This window comes from Panthera pardus, unplaced genomic scaffold, assembly GCF_024362965.1.
Source record: "Panthera pardus isolate Hobbes unplaced genomic scaffold, ASM2436296v1 HiC_scaffold_22, whole genome shotgun sequence".
Classification (NCBI taxonomy): domain Eukaryota; kingdom Metazoa; phylum Chordata; class Mammalia; order Carnivora; family Felidae; genus Panthera; species Panthera pardus.
Window position 1 is genome coordinate 59,091,079 of NW_026526788.1, and position 14,847 is coordinate 59,105,925.

Here is a 14,847-nt window from a genome sequence, read left to right on the forward strand (position 1 = left end):
TGGGGGGCCCAGAATCTGTGAATGTTACCAGAAATTCACCCCAACTCTCAGACGCTTCGGGCTCACATCTCCCTGTGCCCGTGTGCGCAATTCAGCTTGCCCTTGGTGCCTTCGGCCTCATTTTCCTCCCTCCCGCAAGGGTAAGGCCTTCCGGCGGCGGAACCCAAACTTGGAGCCCTCCGGCTGCACCCTGCTGCCGACTAAGCTCTACCTGCAGTACACCGGACGCTTAGCCCGCGTCCCGCAGAGCGCGGGAAGAATGCCCTGGGGTGGGGGTGGGATGCACGAACCGCAGGGCAAGTCCCCCCACCCACCCACCCTTTACCCCCCAGAAATTAATTTTCCATCCGTGGCGCCCCCAGTGTACGCACTTTCCCCCAGCAACGCATGCCTCACTTTTTACCCGGACCTGGCGAAGCCCGCTTCCCTCGCCCCCACCCCCAATTTGGTAGTTGTCGCGTGTTTGCGGGCAAGAGGCGCCTTCGCCTCCTGCTTTCCCCTGGCCCCTTATTCTCGCGCCTGCCCTGAAACTCCTCCAAAGCTCCAAGGCCTGGGCAGCCGGCAACGAGCAGCGGCGAGACACGGAGCCTGCCGCGGCTTCCCTGAATAGGGCCCACTCATTCAGACACGGTCACCGCCGGTTCTAGTAAAATGGCAAAGACTTTATTTATCGGAGAAAGAGGCCTTGGGTACAGTCCGGAGAGGAGAGGGCAGGAGCAGGGAAGGGGCACGCAGGACCCACCCTCATCGAGTCACCCTTGTCTGGCCAAGTGGAGCTAGGAGCGGGGCGTTGGAGACCTGCAAGACAGACCCAGAGCTGCGGAGGAGGTGGGGTGAGGGCTTAGGTTGGCCTCCTCTTAGTCTCTGTCACATGCAAAAAAATTCTAGAAAGAGTAAAAAATAATTCTAGGGCTTTGGGTTCTGTTTTAGTTGGTTGATCGGTTGGATTTCCCCCTGCTTTGTCCCTAAGACCCGGACCCCAGCAGTCAATCCAAGGAAACCGAGAGAGGGTAAGGAGGAATCTTAAAAATAGCGTTAGTGGACATTGGGAGGCAGAAACCGGCATCGAAAACAGACTTCTGGGGACGGGGGTGGAGGGAGAGAAGAGATCGATTTGAAACTTGCAAGTCAGGACCCGGCTGTCCCCCTCAGCCCCTTCCCACGCGGGGAAAAGGGGCAGATGGAAATAAAAGAAGTCAACTGCAATAGGCCTAGGGAGGCGAGGAGGAAGAGGGCCAGTGCATTCGCCACATGCAGAGAAAAATCAAAACAGTCGGGGCGCGCCCCCTCCTCCGGACCGCGGGCTTCAGTGTTCGTTACCCTCGATACTGCCTCGCCCTCAGCAAACCCGGCAGCCTGAGAGCTTTGAAAACATGGAAATCTCCGAGATTTTAAAAAATAAAAGAAAGAAAGAAAGAAAAAAAAAAGTCAGGCTGAGGTGGGAAGAACCCGCTATATAGGTTTAAATATTTATACAGGAGCCATACAGAATTGCACGGCAAGGGCTCCCGGGGGCGGCGGAGGCCGCGCGCGGCGGCCGGCCCGGCCGGCCAGCCCGGGTTTATTGCTTCGAGAGGGAGGAGGCGGCTGCCGGGAGCTGAGTCCGGGCCGGAGACAGGGAAGAAGGCGGGAGTTGCAGAGGAGGTCCCAGCTCCCCTCGGCGGTCCGGGAGGCGGCGGGCAGACGGGCGTTAGGGGCCCGGCGCGATGGAAGATCCCGGGCGCCGCTCAATCGTCCACGTCGATCTCTTCGTCTTCCTCGTCCTCTGAGCAGTCCTGGCTGCTGGCCGGCTGGTCCGTGAGCGGGGAGGCGGGCGAGAGCTGCAGGGGCCCGGCGCCCGGGGCCTGCGGGGCGCCTGGAGGGAGCGCCGGAGAGCCAGGCCTAGACTTGGCCCTGCCGCAGCCGCCGCCACCGCCGCCCGCGGCCTCCGAGTTCTGCTCGAGTTCGGCCAGCGCCACGATGTCCATCTGCCCGCTGGGGCCCAGTTTCTTGGCGGACTCCACGTCGGCCTTCATCTCCTCCAGGTCCCGCTTGAGCTTGGCGCGCCGATTCTGGAACCAGGTGATGACCTGAGCGTTGGTGAGGCCCAGCTGCTGCGCGATTTGGTCGCGATCGGCGGGGGACAGGTACTTCTGGTAGAGGAAACGCTTCTCCAACTCGTAGATCTGGTGGTTGGTGAAGGCTGTTCGAGACTTTCGCCGCTTCTTAGGGGTCTGTCGCTGCCCAAAGATGGTCATCCCGTCGCGGCCTGCGAGGAAACCATAATATAGGCTTGCACCAGGAGAGAGGAGACCACACCCCGGCTCCCGCTCACCCCACCCAGGCCTTATCGGCCTGAAGTCTGCTGCACTTCCCTTCTCGGATTTGATTCGGCCTCCTGGACTAGGGAGCCTCCTCTCTGGCAAACCTCCTTCCCCCCGACTCTTGTCTACCGGAAGTCTCTAGGAAAAAATTGTTTCAGTCCCTGCTCCCCACCTAAGAGTTGATTTGAAAGATCCGAGGTCGCTAGAGCACAACGGAGCCAGTCAGGGTCGCCCTGACTGCGGTGTGAATGTTGGTTTACACCTCTTCCCAACCGCCGGACTCTATGACTCTATCCCTACCCGAAAGGTCCTAGCTGAGAGGTTCTCCATTCCCCAACCCAGGAACAGGGCAAGGAGCACCCAGGCCACCGGGAACTGGAGGGAGCCAAGCAGAGCAGGCAAACTGCGGAGAGATCTTGGGTTCCCGCCACCCCTCCTGGGTCACTCGACTCTGGCCTATCCAGAGGCCCCTAGGAAATTGGGTTTGGGTCCTGTCCCACTCCTTTCCACTCCCAGCGGCAGCGGCTTGGGCTGGAGGGCCCTGACGGCAGGCGCAGGAGGAGGCGGGCAGAGGCACAGGGCACAAAGAGTGGGGCACAGGGAGCCGAGCGTGGGGTTGTGGGCGCAAGGGAACCCAGCGGCGGCGCCTACCTTCAGCTGCCTGCAGGACGCTGACCTCCAGCCCCTTAAAGGTCTTGCTGGCGAGCTCCTCCAGCGCGCACAGCGGCGAGGTCTGCGAGAGCAGCGCGCGGCCCGCCAGGGGCAAGCCGCCCGGCGCGTGCTTGTCCGCCGCCGCCAGCAGGTGCGCCGCCCCGCACAGCGAGTAACTTCTCCGCACAGACGGCTTGTTGAGGATGTCCTCGATGCTGAACGGAGTCAGCGGCTTGTTGGAGTTGGCGGGCGGCGGCAGGTGATCCAGCGGGCTGCGCCGCCGCTCTTCCCCCGGCGCCGCCTTGCCGTCCTCCTTGGAAGTCATCTCGGCCTCGTTTGGGGGCCCGGCCGGGGCGGCTCGGGCCGCGGGGACCCAGCCCGCGGGCAGCTCGGGCGCCGGGCGGCGCGGGTGGGCGGCAGCGGCGGGCGGGAAGGAGGCCGCGCCGGGCCAGGCGCGGGACCAGGCGCGGGGCCAGGCGCGGGGCCGATTAGCGCAGCGGCAGAGGCGAGCAGAGCCGCACGGGGCCCCGGGAGGAGGGCGCTGACGCGGGCGCCGCCGCCGCCGGGGCTTCCAGCAATCCGCGGCCCGAGCCGGGGCGCGCCGCGCGGGGCTCCAGTTTCGCCAGCCCCGGTGCTATTTAAAGGTGTCAGGTGGCTCCGCGGCGGCTCCTGGCCCCGGGTCCTGGCGGCGGCAGTTGGAAAAGCCGAGGCGAGGGCGCCGATCCCGTACTGCGAGGGGAGGCGGAGAGATGGGGCAATTGACTATTGCTAACAAGTTAGCCTTGATCGAGGAGTAATCAATTATCTGCAGCGGCACTTCTCTATTTCTCTTTCCTTTCTCCCTTTCTCCTTTCTCTTCTTTCTCTCTGTTCTCTCTCCTCCTGTTCTCTCTCTCTCCCTCCCTCTCTCTCTCTCTCTTCTCTTTTCTCTGCTCCCCCCCGTCTCTCTTCTTCTCTCCCTCTCCCTCGCCCTCTCTTTCACTCTCTGTCTGTCCAATGCAGGCGGCTCTAAGTTGGGAAGCTCATTAATTAGCGGGCCGGGGGTAGGAGGAGCCGGCTGGAATTAGCCTGCCTAATGCGCCTGTCAGTCCGGGCGCCGCGCCGCGCTCGGCCCGAGCTGTTTGTAAATTACATTAGCCGCGCCTTTATTGCACCCGAACCTCGGGCGACTCAAAAGCCGCCGCCCCCACCCCAAACTGCGAGCCTCGCTCCCGGCGCACCCGCCTCCCGCCGGTCTGGCTGCGATGGCAGCGCTGGCCCGGAGGTCTCAGGCTCTCCGACCCGGGATTTGGCGCCCGAGAAGGGCGGCGTGAGCCCAGCCGGAGAGGGACGTGGCCGCTACGCGGGCCAGGTAAGACCAGGAGCCGGGATGGGCCCCGCCACCGCCCAGCGAGGACTTTGCCGAGCTGATACCAAGGACCCAGCGTCCCTACCCCTCGACCCTCTTGTCTGTCACCCCCGGCCTTGGGCCATGCGCCTGGGGAGAGGGAATCTGCAGCTTCCGAGGATGGCCCGCGGGAGGTTCGTGAGGGTACTGCAGCCCTGGATGAGACGACACGGGACAGGGCTGGAGGACCCCAGGGGTTGGGGGAGGGGGCCAGTCAGAGGACTCAGTCTTCACCAGCCGAGAGCTGACGGGTGAGTTGTTGGTGGCTGCAGGCACCTCTTCCCCGGCCCGAGGCAGTAGCAACAGCCTTACCTCTTCTTGCAATCTTGCACACTCTTTCCTCGGGCTGTGGCTCTTCCGGTCGACTGGGGCCACGGCCCGCCCGGTGACCGGCGCCCGACCGGGCAGCCGGGCGGGTTGCCTGGGCTAACGGGGCCGGCTCGGGGCCTCCCCGCTGCGCTCTGCCCAGGCCCCGGCCGGGGCCCCGCTGCCGGCCCCGCCCAGCCCAGTGCCGGGCTGGAGTACACCACCCGACTCCAGCTGTTCCGGATGCGGGGCGGGGGCCCGGAGGGGGCCGGGCCACGGCTGGGACTGCGCTCCCAGGAACCCGCAGGGAAGCCGGGTTCGAGTCAGACTGGGGGCTGGGAACCCTACGGCCGGCCGGCCGGACTCTGTGTATATCAGGCGAGCATTTGTGCACAGCGGTATTTGAATGTGTTTACGTTTGAATATGTACATTTGCGTGGGGTTAGAAATGTGGTGTATTTGTGTAAACCTGTGGGTACTTAGGCACGTTGGAACCCTATGTCTTTCATTCCCCAAAGGCACCCAAAGGGGCTGTACCCCCCCGGGCTCTTTTTGCTCTGGCTTCTCTCCTCTGATTTGTATGGGGCCGTTGGCCCCACCACCTAAATTTTCCATGTCTGCCCCTGAAGAAAGGAGGGGAGCAAGGAGGGGTTAGAGCCAAGGGAGCTGTTTCTCTCCCCACATACAGCCTCAACCCTTTTCCTGGCTTTGTTTGTAAACTCCTGGGCAGACGGTGTGGTCAGGCAGCCCTGCTTAGTCAAGAGAAGGGCCCAGAGAGGCCAGTGCAGAGGACTGTGGGCCAGCCTAGAGGTTAGGATGGGAAGAATAGGACCTTCTAGACTTCTTGGACCTCCTTCCATACTGCCCCAGAGAGGAAGTGAGCCAAGCTGGGCTGTGGGGCAGGGGGCAGTTTCTCTCCCTGGATGCCTCCGGCATGGGGGTCTCTGCACATCAGAGATTGGTTTATCGCCCATTTAGTTATTTGTTTAGAACACGCTTGCAGCTCCCCAGAGTAAAAGAGAGAGTGTAGGGAGGAAAGATTCCTGTTTGGGACCCCAGTGCCTGCCCTGGCCCTGCTTGGGAGTATTGGGAAGAGTTATTTAGCCTTTTTCCCATCTTTTTCCTGCATTTCTGGGGAGGACAGGTGCTCGGAGGCAGGAATGGTGAGAATGGGATTCTTTCTCAGTTCCTCCAGAGCTGCAGAATTGTCCTCAAGGCAGGCCCGTCTCTAGGGCACCAACACTGTTGTGAAACCGTGAGGTGATGCTGGGCCTACCAACAGTGGAGTCAGAGTTGAGAGAGGTGGAGAGCCACCTGAGCGAGAAGGTGCCCCGGAGCCTGATGGACTCTGCAGGCTTGGAAGCTTAGGGACTGAGGGGGGTCTGCGCTCTCCTCTCACTTCCTGCCTCAGCCTCTGGTCCCCAGCCCTTTCCCGACATAACCCCAAAAGCCCTGACCCAGAGCTTCGGGCAAACCATATCCCCATGCTAGAGAGGAGGCCCCTCCAGATCAAGGAACAGGGACTCATGAGTCGGTATCTTGGGAGGCGCTTCATCCCATAACCCCCTGCCATTCTTCCTGTCTGCACCTGATACTGTCTGCAGGACAGGATCTTAAGGGCAACCTTGCTGTTGTCCCTTTTCCAGTCCCTCAGGAACAGTGGACCTCAGTGTTACGACAAAGCTGCCAGGAAGGTGAGGAATGTGAATTGGGGAGCAGAGGGGCAGGAGCATAGAATTCCTTCAATGGGGTCCTGTTTCCGGGGATCTTTAGTCTTCGGCCACATCATGTCCAAGTGGACAGGACATTCCACAATCACCTGCTATATTACCTCTTATACTCACCGTAGCCAGACCTCTTTTTCCTGCGGCCCAATCCGGAGGCTTTGTTTTCAGCCTCATTGGTTGAACACCCAACAAAACAGCCCCAGCAGGCACAGCTGGGGGTTCAGGGGGCACGTGGTGCTACCCACTCATTTTGTTGTTTAGGGCCCCTACTTCTATTGCCTCATCCAGGCTATGTTCGAAAACCAGGCCAACTGTCCCACCGACCTTTTTGCAACCCCACCGTTTCCCCCCACTCCAGACCCCAGTGCGTGGGCTGTTAGGATCTTCTGAACTCCTGAAAACCCAAAACTACTGGCTTCCGTACCCCTCTGGCAGATCAGAGAGCTGTATCTTGGGCTTGCAGTCAGACTCACTCCCTCTCCCGCTAGATGAGGAGACCCTTGAGGGCAGGGACCTTGATCTGGGGACTCTATCCACACCAGACCTGCCCAGGCAGGTGAGCACCTGGTGCCCTCCGCTTACTGGTTCAATGAGTTGTTTTTTGGTTTTTGTTTTGAGCGAATGGAGTATAAATGATTATGTGTTGTGGAGGGGGAAGGCTCGGGCCTTGACTTTCCCCCTCAGAGGGGTTCTGGAGATGGTGAAAATTAGGGGAGTAATTCAGGGTCAGGGGAGGGGAGAGGGGAGATAGGAACTCTGCCGTTGCTCCTGAGGAGCTATCCTGCCCACCCCCTTTCCTGGGACCCAAAGCTGGGTTGGGAAGACACTCTAGGGTCCCCTGCCCCCAGGTAGCTGAGCCAGTGTCATTTCCCACGAAGCTGGAAGCAATCGGTCCCTGGAGTCTGCTGCCCAGAGGCAATGCGGTCTTTACAGCCTGGTCTATACTGTATCCTGACTGCCAAATTCCTGCTTGCTGCCTATACTGCCAGGGTCCAGCCTTATTCTATCTTCAGTGGAAGGGGAAGGGGTTAGTCTAGCAAAAATCTGCTTTCCCCCTAGTTTAGCGAATATTTCAGACAAAGACGAGGGAAAGAGCATTGCATGAATTGCCAGGATAAGGGGACCCTGTAGACCCAAACAAAATGAGTTATTCCTTAGCACAAGAGAATAATTCAAGTAAACCCCCAAACATTCCATCGGCTTTAATCCAGATTGTTTTGGTAGTCCCATTTGTTTCCAGATTATTTGTGTAAGCACCAGCAATGGCCCTTAGGCCAGAGCTCCCCTTAGAAAAAAAGGTTCTGACACCGCTTGAAATGAGTTAACTTGACCACCAATTGGGATCATTTTTGAATCCCCCAGGGACCTGCTACTCTGACAGTCTTTGTGGAATTCAGAGAGTGTTTCTTCTGCTATTGAAGTAGACTCCGATAGATGGCCTCCTGCCTCCCTGGCTGAACCAGGACTGCCCCCTCGGTTTTTATATTCCGCCCTGGGCCACCGTCAGCAGTAACAACAACAACAATAACCATGACAATAAACACCAGAAGCCCTTACCGCGTACCTGGCTTCAGGCTAAGAGTTTTATTCATTCATTTATTACTCACAACCCTATGAGGTAGTAGCTACTGCTATCACGCCAATTTTAAATATAAGGAAAATGAGTCCCAGAGAAGTTAAGTAACCCATCCAAAGTCACACAGCTTGTTCTAGAGTAATTAGGATTTGAAGATTGTTTTTTCAAACTCTAATTCTAATCCCGGAACCATGGAGTTTTAACCAGCCCCCACCCTGGGGTGGGGGTGGGGGGCTCTTTGAATGGGCTTCGGGGGGGGGGGGGCTCTGCAGATCCCAGAAATTGTGTGTAAAATTATGGATGTGAGCCCAAGTGGGCACATTTTTCCAGGGGCAATATTACATGACCCATTGGATTCTCAAAAGGGGCTGGAGGTCCAGAAAAGGTTAAGACCAGAAGCAGGCCGACCAGAGGGAGGGAAGCTGCCCCCCTGGCAGGTCTGGAGAGCAGGGAGCCAGCCGCTCCAAAGTCCAGGCCAGGCTCCAAGCCTACTTCTGGGCCTGCCCTGCTATCTGTGGCCACTGGCTCTCAGACCTCTTCCTGCCCAGGTCGGGGAAGGCGCTATGGCGAGGTCACTGCTTTGGAGAACACCCCTTCCTGCTTCTCCCCCACTCACTTCTGTGAACTGAACCCCAGAGCCTACTGACAGGGTGGCCTCACCACATAGGCCAACCTCTTTCAGGCACTTCAGCCCTGCATGGGGGGGGGGGGATGCCATTTGGAAATGGGGGGGGGGGTGCATAAACAGACTACTGAGTGATGGAGACAGGTAGAGATGGGAAGAGACTTCCCAGGAGGTGCTCAAGACCCATGTGACCATACTCTGGAGCCTCCAGAACATCGCTCATTTTTTATGGTCCTTTGCTCCCCTCAACCTGGGGTCAGAAGGGTCTCAGTCACTTCCCTTCCTTGTACCTTTTGCTCTGGTTTTAGTGCTCAGCTGTCTTGCAGAATCTTCCCTGCCCTGTTCAGTTCCTCTATGCTCCTTAGCGAACTTCCCTCAGAGTCATTGTCAGATTGTCAGGAACGTGCTGGTTTGTCTGTCTGCCCTTCTGCCTCTCTTTCCACCTGGCTTTGGGAAGAAAGGTGCCTGGATCTCTTCTCCATGCCCTATGCCAGCCTGGCATATAGCAAGAGCTCTTCATCCATTTTAAAAATTTTTTTTTGGGAGACAGAGACAGAGCATGAGCAGAGGAGGAGGAGGAGGAGGAGGAGGAGAGAGAGAGAGAGAGAGAGAGACAGAGACAGAGACAGAATCTGAAGCAGGATCCAGGCTCTGAGCTGTCTGTTAGCACAGAGCCTGACGCGGGGCTCAAACTCACGAACCACGAGACCGTGACCTGAGCCTGAGCGGAAGTCGGACGCTCAACCGACTGAGCCACTCAGGCGCCCCTCTTCATGCATTTTTGAATGAGTAAACTAAATGAATAATAAGAGACAAAAGAGAGAGCCAGGCAGGGACTTCATTCAGCCTGGGCCCCAGAGAGAGGGGACCAAGGGTATGCGTGAAGGGTAGGTGCATTGTTTTGCCAGCTGTGTGCAGATGTGTGAGGCGCCCCTGCTGCTGATACCTCCAACACTCACACAGGGGCACAGAGACCTCATTCTTTAATGCCTTTTGGCTGTGGAGGGAGGTGGGAGGTCCTGGGTTCTGGACCCAGCTGTGGTGTGGCCTGATTCAGGAATGGAGTTTCTGTTCTCTCTCCTCCCTGTCTTTCTTTCTACAGGATTGAGCCCCCATCATGTTTTGGGCCCAGAAACAGAGAGGAAGACAGACAGAAGAAGGAGGGTGATGGGCAGGCAGGAGTGGCAGGAGACGGACATTTTCATCCCAGTAGCCCAGGGGACTGTGAAGAGGATAAGTGGGAGGAGTCTGGTTCTGTCCCAGTGCAAGTGACATTTGCATTGAGCCTTAAAAAAACCAAGAGCATTTGGGTAGGTGCAGGGGCGGGGACCACTTTCCGGGCAAGAGAAACAGCCAAGCAGGAGGCCAGCAGTGTCAGCCCAGAGGGGGAGCCAGAATGCCAACCCCCCCCCCCCCCCCGCCATATTTCCTCCCTCTGTGGCCTGGGCAGCAACCTGCTCTGGTGGGGGTGAACTCCTTGGTCCCTTGTGCACCCCCATTAGGTCTGCAGCCTGGGGCAGGTCCTAGTGGGCTCCCAGGATGGCTACTTAGGGCCACAGGGAGGGGGGCAGTTGGAAAAAGGCCACACCCCCAGCCTGCTGCTCCCGGACCTAGGGTGGGGGTTCCATTTTCCTTGCTACCCACAGAAACTCCAACAGCTGATCCTCTCTTGCTAACCTAGATGGCCCAGGAACTCTTGGGTTTGAGCAAAGCTGCTGATGCTGGTCGGTGCCTCCCATTCCACAGAAGTGTCTCACAGCCTGTGGGGCACCCGGCTGCAGACGGGCAGCAGCGGGGCCTGGGCTAGGCCAGGGGGACAGAGGGAGGAATGGGCCGGTCGCCGGGAATGGCAAGGAGACCTAGGGGCGGGCCAGCGGGGCTAGACGGCTCGGGAAAGGCCTGAGTCAGGCTTCTCTCAATAAACTGCACGTGAATAATTCAGCAGCCATGCGGGGGCTCATTGCATTAGTGCCGCCGCCAGCTCAGCCCCTCGCCTTCCCGCTGAGGGGAGGGGGCCACTCATGCGCTCGAAGAGGGGAGCCAGGTAGAAGACCCCCCTGCCCGCTGGCATCCTGGATTCTGCCGGGACCAAGTCCCAGAAGACTCCCTGGTCCCCGATCTCCTCCGACCCCAAGGTCAGAGGGCTGCCTGCCAGGCAGTGCTGTTCCAGCTCAGCCGCTCTCAAGACCCTGGGCGAGACCACTCAGGCGGCAGAAGCAAGGCCAGAATAGGGGACGCGGGGTCCGACTGCGGAGGACCAAGCTGCTGCAGTGCCCAACCGCACCGCAGAATGCGGGAGGCTTGGCTCCCAGCAAATCGAAGAAGGCCGGCTCAGTCCCGCGCTCAGAGCCCAGACGCCCTGAGGCTGCTCCTCGGGCCAGGATTTTCCTAGCATGCTGAGCGAAGCTCCAGGCAAGCCGCAGGGCCCTTCATTTTCTGTGGATCCCAGGTTACCCGGTCTCTGTTCCCGCCTTTCGGACCCACAGAGCCGGTTCCTGCCACGCCAGCCTCGGGTGTGGGCCCCGGGCCGAGTGCTCCAGCGAGCGGAAGGTGGGAGGCGGGAGGCGGTGGGGAGAGGCGGAGGGGGAGGGAAGGGAGCCCCAGGCTGCTGGGCCTGAGCGAGAGGGTCAGTGCGAGCGCCTGCAGCCTTATTTCGTTTGGGCGGAACCAGCTCCCCTTGGCTATTCCACTTCCCACGTGTCCCTACGTTCCTGATCTTGAGGGATCACATCCCATCAAACATCCACCGACGCTTAATTGCTTCAGCTCTTTTCCACGCCCCTCCCCTTCCATTAGGTCCACCCCATCCTGTCTGCAGTAGCGACCCTGCTCCTGCGTGCTGAACTTCGGGCCCAGACCCTCGTGCCGGCCCCGCTGGCCCACCTGGGGCCCGGGGCGGCGCCGGCAAGGCCCCGACACCTAGTCTTCAGGGTGTTCCTGACCGGAAGCCAGACCGTTAGCCCTGCAGAGGGCAGCTCGTGTCCGCCTGCCCCACTCGGCACCCCCAGCAATCTTCCTCTTCTGCCCAGGCTTACTCCTCCTCTTCCTCTTTCCTCAGCCTCCAGGCATTTCTTTCTCATTCCTTTTTTTGTTCAGTGAGGTGCTCAGCCCCGGGCTCTGGCTCCTGGGGAGGCTTGGGCTTACTCGGCCGCTCTGAGTCCTCAGCTGAAACGCTGGGTTAACCACCAAATTTCGAACGCCTTCTGCAGCAGGGCCACCTGAGTGTCTTTGCAGAGGCAGGTGAGAGGGCTGATGGCACCATGACCTCAGACAACTCCACTCCAGGCCAGCTGTGTGATCTTGGGTAAGTCTGTTAACCTCTCTGAGCTTTGATGGGGGCAAAGTCAGGAGACTTAGGGAGAGAGATGGGAGGCTAAGACTTTTCATTCGTTTGGGAAAAGGGGTTGCCTGCTTTGGGGCCCAAGGAGGAAGTGAGGTTCGGGAGAATTCGAGGTCTAGAATGGCTATTTATTTTAACGAATATTTCCAGGAACAGCTGGTAGCTGCTTTTATTTTTCTCTTTTACGGCTGATAGGGTACCAGGTGTTAGAAACCTCTCCAATCCTGGCCGGGTCTGGTTTTACCCAAGAGGAAACTGAGGTTAAGATCACCTCCTGCTGGTCAGTGCCACAGGTAGGATTCACACCCATATCAAGCTGGGAGGCACTCTTGAGTTTAAGCCACACAGTCTAGCCTTGGACTGGTGAATTGAGACCCCACAGGGCTGGCTGCTACCCAAGCGTGGAGGGGTTGGGCTGAATCTCCAAGTGTTCCCTTTTTTTTTTCCGTGCTGGGAAAGTTTTGAAATTTTTGTTTTTAGGTAAACGAGTTTGGCGGCTCCCAGAGAAGGATCGAAATAATACCCAGTGAGGGACTTTCGGCATGTAATGGGACAGCCTCTGGGACAGGACAGGGAGGACAGCGTTTCTCCAAGTCCGGGGAGGTGGCCTTGGCAGGGCCAAGGTAGAAGCCATCGCTCCCCAAGTTTTCCTCCCACGAGTCTATGCATCTGTTCATGAATCTATCTGTCCTGTGGGGCCCACGTCCCCAGAAGCCCCCCACCGAGGGAGAGAAGGAGCACCAGAGAGAAGGCTCACGGCCCAGGGCAGAGGTATGGCCAAACGATCCCCTCACTCTTTCACCCTCTCCAGGGGCGTCTCTCTGAGGTAGGCTCCTCCTAGCTGCAGAAGTGGGACTGGTTGTGGGGGAGTAGGGGTGGGTAGGCTGGAAGCTGGGGCCTGGGGATCCCTGACTGGGCAGGGGAGGGCTGTAATCCGGCTCCCCGGCGACCGTCCCCAGCTCCCGCTGCAAGGTCGCCCCGTGGCAGCCCCGACAGGCCATGCGTCCCTCGACACAAGTCCCATTATATTGTATTTATGTTTCACTTTATTGGTTTTTTTCCCCTCTCTTATTATTGTCTCACTCTGGGGGAGGCAATGGATATAATATATTCATCTTTATTATACCAAATCTGTGTGAAGCATTTAATAAAACGCTGTTTCCACACAGCCAGGGACATTAGTGTGAGCTATTCTTAAGTTAATGCTCGGGTATTGAGGGCGCTTCCGCCACAGCGCCTGCTGCTGGCGGCCCGGGGGAAGCTCAGGCCCTGGCCGGGGGGCGCCCGTCGCCCACCCAGAACGCCCGGTGCCCTTCCCGCTTGAGTGCTCATCCTAGCCGTGGCTCGGTGACCCTTTGGGCCCCGGCCTGGGAGGAGGGCCTCGGAAGAGCGGAGTCCAAGCCCTCCCCACCCCGCTCGAGTTTCTAACTGACTGTGAGCCTTGGTTCGTGCCTAGGCAAAGGACTAGAATTCCATAACCGCTTTCCTCTCAGGGCTCTTCGTTGGGAGGCTGAAGAGGCCTTGGGGGTGGACAGGGCTTTATAAACAGGAAGGAAAAAAAGCGAGGATTTGTTGAGATGGGGTCGACGAGGGCCAGAGAGAAACAACGGAGGTCACAAAAGTAGTTCTAGACGACACAGACTCTCAAGCTGAACCCCAGGCCAGGCTGCAGAGCCAGTGCAACTCCAGTTTGAGCCGAGCCGGGCAGCTTTCCGTTCACCTGGGCTTTACCCGCAGCAGCCGCTGGTGAAGGCGACTGTATGTAGCGGAGCTCTGGGACTGTCACAGTGGGCTCTCCCATGGTTCACCCCCTAGGTAGGCAAACGGTCTCCGTAGTCCAGTTTACAGCTAGCACACTGACGCTCAGAATGGCCAAGTGGCTTGTTTGAGGTGCCCCCGCTGGAATGTAGCACTCTAGATCATACCGTCTTCAGACTCTGCTCCCTTCCCTTCTTCCCCCAGCCCTCCTGCTCCCTACCTTCCCCCCCTCTCCCTTCTCCAGCCCCATCCTCCAGGGTTTTCCATGGCTTATGAGCTTTGCATTTCTGCTTCCTACACACACACACACACACACACACACACACACCCCTACCTGGGGATGCTCAGGAGAAGGAGAAACAGTCACACGGATTTCCACATCCAGGCTCACTGCCCAATGTCCTTCAGAGCCTGCTGCTTGGGTTCTTTTAAGGCCCAGATTTGGGAACATCAGCCTGTCTTATACCAGTGCTGTGGGGAAGGTTAGGGGCAACTAGACCAGGCCAGAAGGAGGTGATGTGCAGACAAAGATTGGAGTGGGCAGGTAAGTCCCCCTGTTATGACTAATACCCTCCCATAGTCCTCCTGTGCCCCCATCACCTCGTATTTGGGGCTGTTCTAGGGCACCCCCCACACGGTAGGCTGCTGGTGGAGTTTGTTTGGAGGCTAAGGGTATTGGACAAATCTGACAGTTTCCAGCTGGGCTGGCTGGGGGAGGAGGATACAGACCCACTGTGTGGCCGGGTTGGGACTAGGGTGAGCAAGTGAGGTGCCTTGGGCACAGGACTGAAGGGGGTACTCGCTCTGAGCGTTATGTACTTAAATTCTGGGCTTAAGCATCTCATTTGCCTCACCCTAGTCCCAGCTCTTCTGTGTGGTCCCAGGGGTGGAATCGCCACCACAAATTGCTGAGCAGAGATGGGATGACTTCAGCTTATCCTTGTGAATGGCTTTCTGAAGGGTAGAAGCGAAGACAATGGAATGAGCTGCCTTGTGTGGGAGTGAGCTCCCCCCAACAGGTGGAGTATGCAAGCGGGGCTTAGAATCTGCCGAGAAGGCTGGTAGACACAATTTTATTGTCGTCCTCATCATCTTCGCTATTTTACCATCACTCCCTTTGTGCCACATAAGAGCTTTCCCACATTATCTCATGTAATGCCTATAAATGTGTTTGG

General features: G+C 58.4%; 2 protein-coding genes across 3 annotated transcripts; one reads left to right on the forward strand and one right to left on the reverse strand.

Moving 5' to 3' along the window:
• Positions 1-641: 641 nt before the first annotated feature.
• On the reverse strand, positions 642-3,525 carry LBX1 (ladybird homeobox 1). Its single transcript, XM_019459195.2, has 2 exons — positions 2,955-3,525; positions 642-2,248 (listed from the first exon to the last, which is right to left on the reverse strand). The coding sequence occupies exons 1-2, from the start codon at positions 3,277-3,279 to the stop codon at positions 1,728-1,730; spliced, it is 846 nt and encodes a 281-aa protein (XP_019314740.1). The 5' UTR covers positions 3,280-3,525; the 3' UTR covers positions 642-1,727.
• A 151-nt stretch (positions 3,526-3,676) lies between these two features.
• Positions 3,677-7,936, forward strand: LOC128779026 (uncharacterized). Of its 2 annotated transcripts, none has more exons than XM_053909862.1 (2): positions 3,677-4,304; positions 7,736-7,936. In XM_053909862.1, the coding sequence occupies exons 1-2, from the start codon at positions 4,029-4,031 to the stop codon at positions 7,790-7,792; spliced, it is 333 nt and encodes a 110-aa protein (XP_053765837.1). In that variant the 5' UTR covers positions 3,677-4,028; the 3' UTR covers positions 7,793-7,936. The 2 variants fall into 2 exon arrangements, with proteins under 2 accessions (XP_053765837.1, XP_053765836.1); XM_053909861.1 differs by lacking the exon at positions 7,736-7,936 and adding an exon at positions 6,251-7,136.
• The last annotated feature ends 6,911 nt before the right edge of the window (positions 7,937-14,847 follow it).